This window comes from Tasmannia lanceolata, unplaced genomic scaffold, assembly GCF_043159265.1.
Source record: "Tasmannia lanceolata isolate RefF3 unplaced genomic scaffold, GAP_Taslan_0.1 ptg000003l, whole genome shotgun sequence".
Taxonomy (NCBI): Eukaryota; Viridiplantae; Streptophyta; class Magnoliopsida; order Canellales; family Winteraceae; genus Tasmannia; species Tasmannia lanceolata.
In genome coordinates, this window is record NW_027518680.1 from 42,405,349 (window position 1) to 42,420,571 (window position 15,223).

General features: G+C 40.9%; 1 protein-coding gene across 1 annotated transcript; it reads left to right on the plus strand.

Annotated features, from left to right (window-relative positions):
* The first annotated feature begins 6,948 nt into the window (after positions 1-6,948).
* Positions 6,949-13,001, plus strand: LOC143869784 (uncharacterized). Its single transcript, XM_077376342.1, has 5 exons — positions 6,949-7,542; positions 7,597-8,217; positions 8,330-8,767; positions 8,994-12,397; positions 12,515-13,001. The coding sequence occupies exons 1-5, from the start codon at positions 6,949-6,951 to the stop codon at positions 12,999-13,001; spliced, it is 5,544 nt and encodes a 1,847-aa protein (XP_077232457.1).
* Positions 13,002-15,223: the final 2,222 nt, after the last annotated feature.

The window sequence follows — 15,223 nt, forward strand, 5'->3', positions numbered from 1 at the left end:
ATGTCTATAAGACTGGGCTAGTCTTCTCAATAAAAGAGGGGAGTGCTAATGAGACTGTGCAAGTCCCCTAAGGATGGGCTTGGGCTAACGCCTTCATCGCCCTAGCAATGAATGGATTACCTAAAGATCACATATCTAAAAATTAGTGAAGTCTTCTAAAGAGATGAATAAAAGAGGAATGCCAAAATCAAAATATGAAATCAATCATTCAACTTTTAGTATACTGTCCAAAACAAGCAAAGGCTGCATTTATTGTAAGAATCATATAAACCATGAGCATTCTGAAAAAAAAACTGACAAGTATATTTATCTAAATTACAATGCATTACTCTCATTTTTAAAATAAACTCTTTGTAAACTTTGCAACTTAATAACTATATGACCAGTTTCCATGACCTGTGAATGAAATAATATAATCCTACCATTCAATCTAGTAATTACTTCTATATTATCTGAACATACATAGTCAAAATACACATTATACATATAAAGAAAATACACAAGACATTCTTAAATGCCCAAACAATCTCATACAATTAGTCGATCAGATAATTCATCATGCCATTATTATACTAAAAGCAAGCTACTAAAAAAAATAACAATCAAGAGAAGATCCTAATGATAATACTGAAGAAAAACATTTTTGTACTATATAGAGAATATTTAATTCAGGCTCTTCCATTTTAATATAATAAAGTTCATCAAGAGAGTCAAACAGAATAGTTCCTAAGTATGCCTTGATATCCAATAGAAGTTATAGGTGCTAAGACCCTTTACTAAATGTGAATAGAATTTAACGAACTTAGCTTCTTTAAAATTTGAAAGGTCCACTTTTTCTAGAAGTATCCAGAATTAATCATGTTATTTGAAAAGTGATTTCAAAACCTAATTGGGATTAGATTTAGTAGACTTCCATATCAAAGTTCTGTGGGACCCGATCCCGCGAGAGGGGTGGGGCGCGAGCCGCCACGCCTTCTCTTGGTCTCTCGTACCCACGCGATTGGCGTGTGCTTCTTAGTATTGATTTTAATTCATCTTTTATGTGAACTTGGGATCACTAAGGCAATCCGAATTCCACACAAAAGAGACTGACAGAGTCACTTCCTAGATGTGAGATCTAGGACTCGTAATTAACCAGAAATCTAGACTCGTTACCTGGTTACAAGAATGTAAGGTATGGGGATTTATCCACCACATGCACCATTCCTGCCCGATAATCGGTCTTCGATTCCAAAAGCTAACTTTTTTAAATTCATTTTAAATGGCTCATTCAACTATATGTTAGTGTGCTAACTATGGGACATGCATCCTATGATCTAATTTCAATGTGAATCCTAAATGTGTATCTTGATTTCTTAATTTGTCTGGATTCAATCTAAGTGCAAGTTCTCCTAAGATTCTAATTTCATGGGGAATCCTAAGTGATTTAATTAAGAATTTAGAAGAAAATTAATATACAAAACACCACAATTTGTTGTAGTGCCAACTCGCGGTTGGTATGCCATCAGACATCCAAGCTGCCTACGTACCCAAGCCTCACTGAGATCAAAGTCGACGTAGTTCGGTGTACCTAATCTAAGCTACATATGCCTAACTCAACTAAGACACCGACCTAGACGGATTTGACTGTTTCAACAGTTTTAAGAGGAGTTATTTAATTCAAGTTGAGGATTTTATTATCCTAGTATTTCATCTAAGATGCTATATGATTCTTATCTAAATGCAAGTTGTTCTTTAGACTAATGTAGGTTAGCCTACATCCTAGTTTACTAGGCTTGTCCTAGGGGAAGATTGGGTGACTAGTGTAACTAGACCTATGGCACGGTTGCTATTCATAGCAAGCGTCCGTGATGAGGCTGGACTCCTAACTCTAGGACTCCCTAAAACCTAAGACTCCCTAAAACCTAGGACACGACCTGACACCAGTGTTCCTAAATTGGGCTCTAATGGTTCTTACGACGGAAACTGCGATCCAACGGTTCCGAAAGACACAAGACAAATCGATTTAAATTCTCGAGGTTAATGAATTTCAGATTTCAAGGATTTTCAGTTTCTGGACATTCAAGGATTACCAATGGTTCTAGGGTTCACCAATTTCGGCCCAGAATAGCATCCAAGGAAGGGAATCGTGCGCTCTTTCCTTGCGCAATTTAATACTTAGGTTATAGCACCTTATTGCCTGGCATATCTCAGGATTTCCGTGGACAGTAACCTCGGAGCCAACAAAGTGCTATAGCTTAAATATTCAAATTGTCAAAGATCGAGTGCGATATGGATACGATTATGGATGCGCTGACCATTTTTCCAGAAAAATCTAAAGATCCTAAGATTTATGTTTCAATGGATTAAGGAGTTAATATGTGACAGAGATTTAAGGTTCTTTAGATATTTTCAGATGATTTTCAATTAATTTCGGATTTTCAACGAATTTTACCAATTTTAAACATATGAGTGATTTTACAAGTGAAACTGTTGTAAACAAATTCGAAATAAGTTGAAACTTCTACAGCCCCAAGATATGATGAAATGTAGCTTACTGAAAGATTTTTACAGATTTTTACATTAAGCCCATATTTAATTTTGATTTAACAATTAATTGATCAGATTGCAAAAATAACACAGAAACTACTAGAAATAGAAATATAAATTCAATGAAATTTCTAAAGAAATAAGATATAAGTAAATATAGCATGCTGTGAGAGTTTCATGAATTTTGAAAACCATTTACTATCAGTTTAGGATTTTTTAATTTTCAGACAAGATTATGAATTAACAATACATACCATATGAAACAAGATCTAAATCACTTGAAAATTTTACAGCAACTAGAAATATCGAATATAAGACTACTGTAAAAATGTTGGAAATTTTATCTGTGATCTGATGTCTGTAAAAATTCTCCCAAAATCTGATAAGTTTCAAAGAAAGCATAAAATAATATACCAAACCAATTCCAAAAATTCTTAAAAGTTCATGGTAGAATGTATCAGCATTATATTATTTTCCTACGAAATTGCATTAATTTTGGAATTTGTTTAGTATATATTTTATTTTTCTTCGTCGAAAAGATATTTTTGAAGAGTTTTCTATTTTTTAAAACACGATTTTCGAGAAAATTACGATTCCGGAAAATGTCCTCCAACCTTGTTCTGATGTGATGAACGCAAGAAAAATTTAAAATTTCAAAAAATAGATCATCCTGAGATGGCTATTTTTTCGAATTTCGTAATTACTCAGCCAATATTTTAAATAAAATACCACTCTTCACTCAAATTCTAAAAAACCGTTGATCCAATGTCCGATCCGATCCGATAGTTATTTTACTCTATTTAAGTAGAACATCGTATTAAATTTTGGGACGAAACGGATTTGAAACACTCATGCAGATCATGATTTTGAGCATACACATTTAATATTACATTAAATTCATTTAAATGCTTAAAAATCATGCAAAAATCCGAAAATATACCAAATCATCCGAGAAAAATCTGAGAATAGTGTACTAACCTGTGATCGAGTTCCTCGCCGCATCCAAATGCCGAAAACTCTGAAAATCACGCCGACGGGCAATCCGCTCGCTCTCTTTCTTTTTCTTTTTTGTTTTTTTTTTGTTTTTTCTTTTCTTTGCTTTTCCCGCTGTGAATGGGGGTGGCTGGAGAGAGAGAGAGAGAGAGAGAGAGAAAGAGAGAGAGAGAGAGAGAGAGAGAGGGTGATAGAGGGAATGGGAGTGAGAGTAATAGAGAATGGGAGAGATGGAGAGCGTGAGAGAGACGGCAACTGTGAGATATAGAAAATATAGATAATGAGGATAAGAGATGAGGAGTAGAGATGAAAACATAAGATGGCGATAGGTTGAGGGAGGGAACCGAGTGGAGGAGTGAGGGAGAGGTGATGGAGAGAAAGATAGAGAGACAGAGAGAGAGAGAGAGAGAGAGAGAGAGAGAGAGAGAGAGAGAGAGAGAGAGAGAGAGAGAAAACGTGGGAAAAACAAAGCATGCAATGCTCTGTTTTTCTCACATTTTTTCCTTCTTTTTTTTAAAAATAAAAATATTCTAAATGGGAAGAGGGATAGAGAGGGATGTAGAGAGAGTGGGAGAGTGAGGGAGTGAGACAGGGAGAGTGAGATGGATATGGAGAGAGTGAGAGAGTGAGAGGAAACCGACGACTCTTTTTTTTTTTAAAAGAACATGCTTGCTGTTGGAGATGGGAGTGTGAGAGATAGAGGAGGAGATGGAGATGTGTAGAGAGAAAGAGAGGAAACAGAGAGAAAGAGAGGAAACAGAGAAAGAGAGGAAACAACAGCCTCTGTTTTTCTTTTCTTTTTTTTTTGATTGTTTTTTCCTTGCTTTGGCTCTTGCGTACTGAAGAAAGTGAGGGAGATAGTGCTATAACAAGGCTGTGGAGGTAGAGGAATCAAGAAGGCTGTGAAACCAGAGAGAGAGAGAGTAGAAAGGGATCACCGAGGGAAGATTGAGAGAGATGGAGAGTTAGAGGGAAATAGAGAGGGATCCGAGAGAGATGGAGAGCACCGGCTCTGCAGAATGAGAGGGCTATTTTTTGAGAGATCGATGGTTGATCTCCCTAGAGAGGGATTTTGCTCTGTCCTCTTTAGAATCCCACCGCTTGCTTTCCTTTTTTCTTTTTCTTTTTTTATAGAAACTCCTCTTTAATGGGATGGCAATTGCTCTAATTATAGAGAGAGTTGCCAAAACTATCTGTAGACTCCCAATAATGGCTGAGTATATTGCCATTAAAAATCCCCCTTTTTTTTTTTAGAATCCGAGAGTTTCCACCATGAGCTGTCTTATAAAAATAACAGAGACTTCCAAAATGAAAGAATCCGTTGGGTAGGAGGAGAGAGAGGGTCGGTTGGGACTTTTTCCCATCAAATAGATGGTTAGGATCATCCAACGGTGCCGGTTATACAGTTTTTGGCAAATATGGGTGGGGTCCCACCTTGTTTAATGATTAAAAGATGGAGACGCAAACTAGATGGTTCGGATCATTCTATGATATAAGTTGCTCCATCCTGTATTTTTCTTTTAAAAGTACTTGTATGCCCACTTCGTTGGGTGATCAAAACCGTCCACTTGCCGGGATAGGTTGTGCTTAGAAAATCATTTCCATGTACGATCTAAACCGCCCAATTGGTAGGTTACAGTGTGAATTGGCTATGCCCTGCCAATTATTTTCATAGGATGATCCAAACCGTCTAGTTCATTGGCCACAACCTGAATGGGTGGTGCCTTGAAACCATTTTTATAGGGTACCGTCCATTTGGAGGGTCACAATGTAAATTGGCCGCGCCTCTTAAATTGCTTCCACGGGATGATCTCAGCCGCTTAATTGATTAACCACAATTTGAATTGGTCATGCCCCGTGAACTCTCTCAATAGGATGATCTAAACTGTCCATTTGATGGGGCCACTTGACAATCTTGACCGTTGACTGTCGGACTAGAATAGGACTGCACCCCCTCGAACTATTCCCAAAGACTGATCTGAACCGTTCACTTTGACAGGCCATGGCATGGATAACTTGTATCCTCCAAATATCACCCCCATGGGATGATCCAAACCATTAATTTATAAAGCTGTGCCTAAAAAATCATTTCTGAGGATTATCCGAATAGTTCAACTTGATGGTCACAACAAACATTGGTTGCTAAAACGACATCTCTGAGATCTTGACAGCTCCCTTGATGGACATCTTTATGCATTAGATCGGAGTAGGCTCAACACTCATTTTTCATTAAAACCATATGCGGGCCTCCTGTTGATCCAAATTTAAACCAATGCTCAATGTGGGCCCACCAAACGGTTCCAAATTTCAATAAATGTTCAATGCAGGCCCACCGAATGGTTCCAAATTCTCCCCTAGCTTGGATTCTTTTGCATAACCATTCTCAACACTTAGCGAAAAGAAAAATACGGAACATTGCGGAAATGATCGGAAAGATTGAGAAAGCATAAGGGACGGACACGGGAATGGGGAAACACTGAAAAAAAGACTGATAACACGAACACTAACTTCTTTGTTGATTACAGCAGAGCAAAATGAGGTGTCTACAAGTTCTACTTGAACCGTACCACTAAATCCACATTGTAGCAAAAATCTGCTATCTAGGGCATTCTACCACTTGGCTTGTCCACCATTTTACTACTCATTTTCATTCTGATGAAAATAACCTCTATATAATTAAAAATGAATGGTCATAGTAGTGTAGCATACATGAAGAACCTACAGGGTCCTATGGCTTAGACATAAATTCTTTACCCATTGTTGTAATTGCTAAAGCATAACAATACTATTGACAATTAAAACATATATACTTTGCAATTTTACTAAAACCAATTGTATGAATGTTAATCAAAAGTAACATAACCAAACCCAATATCATTTTTTTCACAGATTCCAAGCTCTTTCAGGCAAGACTAAATAAGGCTGATATCCAAAGCAAGAGTAGACCTCTCATTATTCTAACTATCATTAAAAATGATGCCAAATTGAGACCAAATACTATTGTTCTTCAACCAACAAAATGAGATAACACTCAATAACAAGAAGGTTACTTATAGACGAAAGTAATAATTGTGCCTATGTCAAAGTGATAGCGCAAATATTAGTTATTCAAATAATGGCATTATGAAAATCTTGTTTAGTTTGTAACAAATGCCCCTACTGTCTCTTGTTCACAAAATGATCAAATGTTGCGGGCTCAGATTCTAGGAGGTCTTCTAATTCGCTTGGAGGTCTTCTAATTCGCTTTCAGATTGAATCGGAGGTCCTAAGGAGAGAGACCCTTCCTGAGGAGAGAGAAGCTCTAGAGGAGAGAGACCCTTTCTTCCCCTCCCTCTCCGGCGAGAGCCGGTGGTGGCTGGCTCAGATTCTAGGGCCCAAGGCCTTTTTGTACCCCCTTCCTCTTTCTCACCTTTCCCTGACCTGGGCATGGAACCTCCCGACCCAGGGATCCCAGCTGGTTTCCATGTTCCCTCGGCTGCAGGCGGAAGCTTGCGGCGGCTTTGTCCTCAAATTTGTAAGGAGGACCGGTCTTCATCCTCACCTAGTGAGAAACCCATCCCTCTTCCTGAGGTTGATACCCAGACCCCTCGGCCACAGAGTTTATTATCTCTGAAACTCCTTGACCAGATGCTGTCCCCCAACAACCCAGTCAAGAAAAAGACCTCTCATGTCAATCTGAGGAAACCCACCCACAAGAAATCCCACAAGGGAGTCCGCATTCCCGTTTCCACTTCGGGAGGTGAAATCATGGAAAAACATGCCCCTAAAGGGCCCACTGTCAACGAGTTCCTTCTTTCAGCTACTGCTGTGATATCTCCATCCCACCCCATGGAACCAGGGAGAAAGCCAACGGAACCTGTATGCTCTCATTATCCGCTGGTTCATAGAGAGGAATTAGATCTTGGTCCCTTTCCTGCTCTTGAAGGTACGGCAAGATCATCCTCCCCATCTAACGGCTCCCTTTCTTCCCCCAATAGTGTGGGCCCACCTATTAATTTCAAGCTTGCAGAAGCGGGAAAGGTTGAATTGTTTTCCCGCCCAGAACATGGGTCTATTTTTGAATGACATTCTCAGCTCCTCACTGTATTATCTGCTGGGCAATATGATATAGAAGAGGCAACCAAGCTTACGCCTGTGCTTCAAGAACCCGGAACCCCCCTTTCTGCCCAGGGAAGTGCTGGCGGCAAGGGTGACCTTCCAAAAACAACCGTCCCAAAGTGGCGCTCTCTGTTCTTTCGAAGTGAAGAAAAAGAAACATCAAAGCTTAGTTTCCAGCAGCCGAGCCTCACGGAAGAAGGGCAAAAAAAAATCTTCTTTGCTGACGCAGAGGTTATGGAGGTTGGGCAAAAATGGAGGAATTCGCTGGTGGGATATTTCATAGGGCGTCGGCCTTATTTTGTGAATATTAGAGAAAACCTGCTGAAAAAATGGAAGATCAAGGGTGATCTTCAGGTGTTTACCCTTAATAAGGGTTTCTACCTGTTCCAGTTCTCATGTGACGAAGATTGTAGATATGTCCTAGAGATGTGTGATCATTCTTATGGGGGCAGGCCTTTAATTCTTCGCAAATGGAGCCCTGAAACTCCTTTAGAGAAGCTCAATCTTATATCTATCCCAATTTGGATCCGCCTACCTGGGCTCCCTCTTCAGTTTTGGAGTGCTAATGGGATTAGTAAAATTGGGAGTTACATTCCTGTACATGGACTCTAAAACTGCTGATTCTACCAGGCTGAGCTATGCCAGATGTTGCATCGAAGTTGAACCTGGGAACCCTTATCCTGATGTTATTCCCATTCACACCTCCTAGGGAGTCCATATCCAAGAAGTTCAATATGACTGGAAACCACAGGCTTGCAAGTTGTGTTCCAATTTCAGTCACACATCTGAAGCATGTCCCAAATCATCATCGCAAGTCAGAGAGCCGAAGCCTACTCAGATTTGGAGGCAGGTAACAAGAGCAAATGGGCATCCAACTGGTGCTGAATCTGTTCCCAAAGGCAAGGATCCTGAGGAGGGAACACTTATTCCCTCTTCCAGAACCCCAGTTAGTGACACCTCTGCTAGCATGAACTCTGTGGAGGAAATGCCAGGATTGGGCACATGTGGTAACCGCATGGACATTTCTCCTGTTGAATCTCCTAGCCTTCTCCCCCCCATTCTGATGCAGAATCGCTATAAGGCACTGGAGGATTCAGAAGCTGAGGAAAGACCAAAGCTGGTTGAAGATCACGTCCAGGAAGATCAGGTTTCAATTGGGAATGATGGCTCCCAAATCCATATCAGTGTAACGTCTCCTTCTGGCAGGCCCCATAAAATTCCCTCACCCTGTTCTGATGGTAGCTCTCGGAGCTTGGAATGTTAGGGGCTTGTGCTCCGAAACAAAAAGGGGGGATATAAAGCGGCTCATCCTTGAAAACAAGCTGTCCCTCTTGTGCCTTTCTGAACCCAAAGCTAAAGAAGTTGATGTGCAGAGGTACTTATATGAAATCAGTGACAATTGGCAATACCAAACCAACTCTGAATTCTGCACCAAAGGGCGAATCTGGGTCCTCTGGGACCCTAAGGTGATATCCTTCCATGTGCTTTATATGAATTCCCAAATTATCCATGGGCGATGCCACTGTAGCTTGACTGGTCACTTCATTCATCTATCTGCCATCTATGCATCTAACGCTGCCCTCGAGCGGAGGCAACTCTGGTCCTCTTTAGTGGGGTTAGTTCCGAATGCTCAGATTCCTTGGCTTGCTTTGGGGGATTTCAATATTACTCGATTTGCTGATGAGAGATGGGGTGGAGCTGATCCTAACACCTCTGACATGAACGATTTCAATGCCTGTATTGAGGACTGCTCTCTTTTGGACTTAAGATCTGTTGGGCAAACTCTCTCTTGGACTAACAGCTCCCGCACTGGTCACCTGAAACTTCGTCGGCTTGACAGAGCTTTAGTAAATGAGGAATGGCTTCAGGGGTTTCCAAGCTCCTATGTTCACTACAAAAATCCTGGGTTATCTGATCACTCCCCTCTCATAGTTTCCACTTCTCCAGTGCAGTCTACTGGGGGAAAACCTTTCAAATTCCATAACATGTGGCTTTCTGATACTTCCCTCTATGAGGTTGTTGAGAGAGCTTGGGTCCATAAGATCAGTGGAAATCCAATGTTCAGGCTATTCAAGAAACTCCAAGGTACTAAGAGAGCTATAAAAACCTGGAATCTCAATAGTTTCGGGCGGATCGACATCCTGGCTCCTCTGGTCAGGAAAGATTTAGATGAGATCCAAACTAAGATTGGGCTGGACCCTCGGAACCTTAGTCTCCGAGCTGCGGAACAAGGCATCCGGGAAAAGTTTTTCCGGACCGCCCAGCAGGAGGAGAGCTTGTTTCACCAAAAATCCAGAGTTGACTGGCTTAATCTTGGTGATTCTAACACGGAGTTTTTTCACTCTGCTATGTCCATGCGCAGAAACCAGAATCAGATTCAGGCAATTGAAGATGAAAATGGAGACTTTTGCACTGAACCCAAGGGCATTGCTGATATCCTGGTCAAGCACTTCTCTTGCCTGCTTAACCATAATTCCCCCATGATTGGAGACCTTCCTGCCCCCCAGTATACGCTGGCCCCTGATGATGCCCATGGCCTTGTTCGAACCTTCCAGGATGAGGAAATCAAGGAGGTGGTGTTCAAGTGCGAGGGGAATAGGGCCCCTGGCCCTGATGGCTTTAATGGGGTTTTTTTCAAACACTTCTGGTACCTAATCGGGGCTGAGGTTGTTGAAGCCATCCATTATTTCTTTCGCTCTGGAAACCTCCTTCCTGCCTTCAACACCACCTTCATAGCTCTAATCCCAAAATGTAGTGGAGCCTCTTCCCCCAACCATTTTAGACCCATCTCCTTGTGTAATTTCTTCTACAAAATCATCACTAAGTTGATGGCGTCTAGGCTCAGTAAAGTTTTGAATAGGATTGTCAGCCCCAACCAATCTGCGTTCATTAAGGATAGGCTTATCCAAGATAACATTCTCCTCTCTCATGACCTGTGCCACAACTTCCACAAAGCTTCGAACCCGAAAGCCTTATGTATTAAGATTGACCTGAAAAAAGCTTATGATTATGTTATTCATGAAGCCCTCCTTGGATTCATGAGAAAAATTGGGTTCCCCAACTTGTGGTGCACCTGGATTTCTAAGTGTATTGCCTCTCCTTCGTTCTCGGTTCTTCTCAATGGGTCCCCGAAGGGATTTTTTCGGTCCTCTAACGGGCTCCGCCAAGGAGATCCGCTGTCCCCTTTGTTATTTAGCCTGGTCATGGAAATCTTCTCCTGCCTGTTGAACACGGCTCAAGCCTTGGGGAAAATCAAAACTCCGTTTTCCAAAGGAAATCTTACCATAAACCATGTCATGTATGCTGATGATGTTATGATATTTATTTCCCCTGACATGGAATCTGTTGCAGGGATAAAGGAATGTCTCCAATCCTTCAAGCTCATTGCGGGTCTGGATGTCAACTTCCAGAAAAGTGAAGCTTACTTGTCCGGGATTTCTGCCCAGATCAAAACCCAGATTTGTTCTTCCCTCTGCATCAAGGAAGGTTCTCTCCCCATCAAATACTTGGGTCTCCCTCTGATCACCAAGAGGCTATCCAGTCATAATTGCCAGCCGTTATTAACAAAAATTCGGAGCAGGTTAGGCATGTGGAATAATAAAAAGCTCTCCCGGGCGGGGCGTATTGAATTGATCAAAGCGGTTCTCTCCTCCTTCCAGATTTACTGGTCTGCTACCTACAATATCCCCATGGGTATTCTGATTGAGATTGAAAATTTGTTCAGAAACTTCCTATGGAGGGGGTCTGACCAACCAAATCGGTACTCTCCAATTGCTTGGGCAATGGTCTGCCGGCCAAAGAGAGAAGGGGGTGTGGGGCTCCGGAGCGTCATTGATATTAACAGAGCCTCTCAATTAAAGCTTCTCTGGCACATTGTTCAGAACAGGGAATCCTTATGGGTTAGATGGTTCAAGATCAAATACCTCAAGAAAAGTACCTTTTGGAATAGGCCTATGCCTTCCAACCCGGCCTGGGGGGTGAGAAGTATATTCAATAGTCGGGATTTGGCAAAGTCGTTTCTCTGCTACTGCGTGGGCAAAGGGAAGAGTATTGATTTTTGGACTGATCCATGGCATCCGGATGGGCCCGTAATCTCTCAAACCTCTGAAGGCGAGTTGTTTTGTCTCACAAAGCAGATATCTATTGAATGTATGCAGCAAGATGGGAGCTGGGCTCACATCCTCAATCAAACTCATTTGCCTCAACTCCACAGAATTCTGAAAACTGGGCTGTTCTCTCATCATAATGTGGACAGAATTATTTGGAAAGGTAACCCAAATGGAAATTTTACTCTTAGATCTGCTTGGAACCAATGTAGAACTCGCTGGACTGAGGTTCCATGGTTCCAAACTGTGTGGCATAGAGGCCATATCCCTAGGTGTAGCTTCACCACCTGGCAAGCAATGCATAACCGGCTCAGTACTCGGGACAGGCTTTGCTTTCTTGGGCCCCAGGCCGATCTCAGCTGTCTGCTCTGTCATGCTGGCCCTGAATCTGTAAACCATCTTTTCTTTCGCTGCTGCTATTCGGCATGGATATGGAGATCTATCCTATGGCGGTGTGGAATCAGAAGGAAGCCGCTCAAGACCCTCATTTTGGAAGAGAATTGGATCCGGGAAAACTTTAAAGGGGAAGGACAAGCCACATCGATTGTGAGGCTCAGCTTTTGTATGGTGGTGTCCAGTATCTGGAGAGAAAGGAACAGCCGGTTGTACGGTAAGCCCCATCGCCATAAGACGAGTATCCTCCATAGTTGCCTCAGTGTCATTCATTCCAGGTTTACCCACCTTCACCTGGACGATTTTAATTCCAGAAAAAATGTAACCACGGCTGCAAATTTTGGCCTTCCCTGTATCTAAGAGAGGACCAGCGCTGTTTTCTGCTCCTGGACAAGGCCGGCTGATGAAGTTTATAAACTTAACACTGACGCCGCTGTTCGAAATGGGAATGGTGGGATTGGGGGATTAATTCGGAACTCGGAGGGGGAGGTACAAGTCATGTTCTCTCTTCGGTCAGACATTCAGGAGATCGATCTCTTGGAAATGGAGGCCATTCTCCATGGGATTAACCTCGCGCGCAAAGAAGGGTATAACTCCATCTGGATCGAGTCCGATTCTTTGCTTGCAGTAAATGTGATCTTGGAAAAGTGGGATTGTCCCTGGAAAGCAATTCCAATTGTTGAAGCAATTCGCGACGCCCTCCGAAACACCCCGATATGGAAATTGTCTCACATTTGGAGAGAAGCAAATGGGGCCGCGGATTTCTTGTCTAAGCCTGACTGTTGCTGTGAAGGAGCAGCCCTCCTCCCTTCTTATATCCCACGGGGGCTTAGGGAGATTCTTGATCTTGATGCAGCTGGCCACCTTTATCCTCGGTTGTAATGCTTCCTGCAGTCCCACCGAGGTGATCAGTGTAGTGGAGAATAGTGGGTGTGGTGGGGCTTTCTGTTCCCCCATCCGTGGGAGTTGTATCTCTTTGGTTCTTATTTTGGCGCTTTGTCTCTGTTGCCCTTCTGGGCCCCCTTTGTAATTCTCTCATTTTCGTCTTAATATATCCGGTCGGGGTCTGCCTAACCCCAGCTTACCAATCAAAAAAAAAAATGTTGCGGGCAATAGATAAAATCTTTAGTTCAGTATACTTCAAAGAAACTTAAAAAAAATAATTTTAATCAGCCACAACAATATTCATCACCTGAACCCCTCAATGTTTTTTCTAAAAGAAACAAAGCATTCACATTTTATACTTTTACTAACTAAACTGTATTGACATTGGATCCATTTTATGAGAAGAGGAGGCACAAGAAATTGAGAAAGACGAGAACTAAGCTTAGCTATTAATGTTTGTAATACCTTGCTTATATAATACTTCACTTTAATGAATGTAGGGCCCTCAAGCAAACAAATTGCAGGCTACATATCCTCATAGCAAGCACCATTTCCATTCAAACCAGAAATTGACAAAGAAAAGGAAAGATCACCTGACTATATATGTGCAAGAGCAATCCATACCAGGGGACATGACTCTACTGACATAATGACAGAACATATCTATTTAACACATCTGGAATTTAAATTGAGAATGATGAACATAAAGCATTATGACAGTGTTATCAAAATATGAAGGTGTGAGGATAGATTTCTACTATTATCCCAAGAGAAATGACATTACTCTAATCATGTTTTCTTATGCTGACATATTCCTCAACCCTAACAACGAAGTATATGAACACCAAAACAGAGATGAACATATTCAAAATTTCACACTCTAGTATTCAATCAAATCATTACATAATTGTGAATTTTGAAATATCATGTAAGCCTAATTTCCGGCCTTATTGGATTAACAAGGAAGTGAAAAATACATAGTTGAAGAAATATATGCACGTGACTTTGAACTGGATTGAACTAAGAGATTTTGCAAATATTTTCTATATACTCAAGACTCCCAATAAAATCAAATTAACACGTCATTCCACATTTTGCAATCCCTAAATTTGGACTAAATCAAGTAAAGGAATCAAACCGCAATAGCACTTTCACATCAGAGGAATAATTAATTACAGAAACTAAGCCAAAATGAGTTGTGTTAAAAAAATAAAAATAAAACTATATTGCCTGTAAAAATTATTATGATCTGAGACCTTTTTTTTATATAGATAGATTTAAAAAATAGAAAGTCGGATTTACATTCTATGGCTAAAAAAAAAATTCTAAAAAATTTCTAACTTAGGGCTCTATCAACCAAAGAACTATGAATTTTAGGTTTTGATAATTCAAAATCCAAGAAAAGAAACACAATAACCTATTGAGAAGATGAATTAGGTCTAAACTTGCAGTTCTTTTTAAGATGAAAAGATTAAACCTATAGAACTTACGTGAGGCAACATGAAATTAAACTTATTTCCAAAATTAATTCTTGAATCCACACACAAACAGATCCAAATCATAAAAAAAAAATCATGCGGAACATAAAGAAAATTAGATCATGCATATATATCTATAATATAAGTAAGATAACTTACTTGTAAAGAATTTCTCAACAACTGACTAACGATTAAAACTTGTGTAGAACCAAACGTCCGTTCAAAGCTTGAATCTCACAGAAAATGATGAGAAAAGAAGAGAAAAATGATCTTGCTCTAGAACACAGCAACCTTGAAAGAGGATAAAAACAAAGCTTGGCCGGAATTTGACAAAATTCGTAGGAGAGATGATTAAGGAAGACGAAGAATGGATTAGAGATTCCTTGTTTCTCTCTCTCTCTCTCTCTCTCTCTCTCTCTCTCTAATTCGGCTAGCAAAACCTAGATCCGTAAAAAATGAGGGGTTTAGCTGCTATTTATAGGCAAAGAGGAGAACTAATATTGGCCCTTCAAGTTGATGGGCGCACATTTGGCGGAAATTTTGATAAGGCGCGCAATTTTTCGTTTCCCATTCGGATTTAGATCGCACCGTTCTAGGATAAATTCGCCCCACTCTCAGGATACATTCACCCCCCTTTCTAAACTTGCACCGCGACACAATCTCGGTCCGTTTGCTAGTCAAACGTGCTCGGATCTCAACGAAATTTTGCAGAGACCTAGCTGGGACCCTAACCTAACTTGG

Coding starts and splice junctions, on each gene's coding strand:
- LOC143869784 (XM_077376342.1), top strand. CDS start 6,949: ATGGAACCTCCCGACCCAGGGATCCCAGCTGGTTTCCATGTTCCCTCG. Junction 8,218..8,329: donor AAATTGGGAGTTACATTCCT/GTACATGGACTC, acceptor CACACCTCCTAG/GGAGTCCATATCCAAGAAGT. Junction 8,768..8,993: donor ATCACGTCCAGGAAGATCAG/GTTTCAATTGGG, acceptor GTTGATGTGCAG/AGGTACTTATATGAAATCAG.